Source organism: Rhinopithecus roxellana, chromosome 17 (assembly GCF_007565055.1).
Source record: "Rhinopithecus roxellana isolate Shanxi Qingling chromosome 17, ASM756505v1, whole genome shotgun sequence".
NCBI classification, from domain to species: Eukaryota; Metazoa; Chordata; class Mammalia; order Primates; family Cercopithecidae; genus Rhinopithecus; species Rhinopithecus roxellana.
This window is the reverse complement of record NC_044565.1, coordinates 9,174,888-9,176,127: the sequence shown is the minus strand read 5'-3', so window position 1 is coordinate 9,176,127 and position 1,240 is coordinate 9,174,888. Positions and strand designations below refer to the sequence as shown.

Below are 1,240 nucleotides of genomic sequence, written 5' to 3'. Positions count from 1 at the left end.
CTCTTCTAAATAATCCCCATACACCAATGAAATACATTACTCCATCGACTCCTGAGGAATATTTCAAACTGTCAAAAAAAAAAAAAAAAAAACTAAAAAATGTCTCTCATAACAAAATAGTCCCCAGTGGAAACATATTCTCTGCCAACAAATTTGTGCTACCCTGGTCTTACCTGAAACACCTGGGGATACTGAGCTTGTGCTGAGTTACTCTGATGAGCCAGCCCTGCAGCGGTGCCCAGTCTGCCCCCATCCCCTGCTCATTTGCATGTTCTCAGAGCACATCCTCCTGCCCTGAAGACTTCTTAATAGGCTGGTCACACTTCTTGCAGGAATCAGACACAGTCAGGACACAGCATGGACATGATGGCCCCCACTCATCTCCTAGGGGTCCTGCTACTCTGGCTCCCAGGTAAAGAAGGAGAACACTAGAAATTTACTCAGCCCAGTGTGCTCAGTACAGCCTGGCTGTTCAGGGAACTTCTCTTATAACGTGATTAGTTGTGTGGACATTTGTTTTTATGTTTCCAATCTCAGGTGCCAGATGTGACATCCAGATGACCCAGTCTCCATCCTCTCTGTCTGCATCTGTAGGAGACAGAGTCACCATCACTTGCCGGGCAAGTCAGGGCATTAGCAGTTATTTAGATTGGTATCAGCAGAAACCGGGAAAAGCCCCTAAGCTCCTGATCTATTATGCAACCACTTTGCAAAGTGGGGTCCCATCAAGGTTCAGCGGCAGTGGATCTGGGACAGAATTCACTCTCACCATCAGCAGCCTGCAGCCTGAAGATTTTGCAGCTTATTACTGTCTACAGCATAACAGTGACCCTCCCACAGTGTTACACACCCAAACATAAACCCCCAGGGAGAAGATGTGTGAGGCTGGGCTGCCCCAGCTGCTCCTCCTGATGCCTCCATGGGCTGAGAGTGTTCCTCAGATGCAGCCACACTCTGATGGTGTTGGTAGAGGGGGACATGAAGTCACCTCTGCATCCCAATTCCTTTTTCTTTCTCAGCCCCAGCTGCACAGACATAACAATGCCTCTGCTGATTTAATAAAGACAGATCATGACACCTGAGGAGTCTACTTTGTGGCTTCAGTTGGAATTCATATAACAGAGAAGAAGCCACTATAGATATTCTAAGCAGCAATTGTCTTAATACAGAGAATTACAGTCTAAAGTATTGACATCTAAATAAAATGTAGAGATAAATCTCTAAATTTAATATTTGCTAA

At 45.6% G+C, this 1,240-nt stretch overlaps 1 gene segment (V, D, J or C); it reads left to right on the top strand.

Annotated features, from left to right (window-relative positions):
- Positions 1 to 336: 336 nt before the first annotated feature.
- On the top strand, positions 337 to 860 carry LOC115894311. The segment is given in 2 exon segments: positions 337 to 412; positions 538 to 860. Coding segments are annotated over 2 exon segments (378 nt in total).
- The last annotated feature ends 380 nt before the right edge of the window (positions 861 to 1,240 follow it).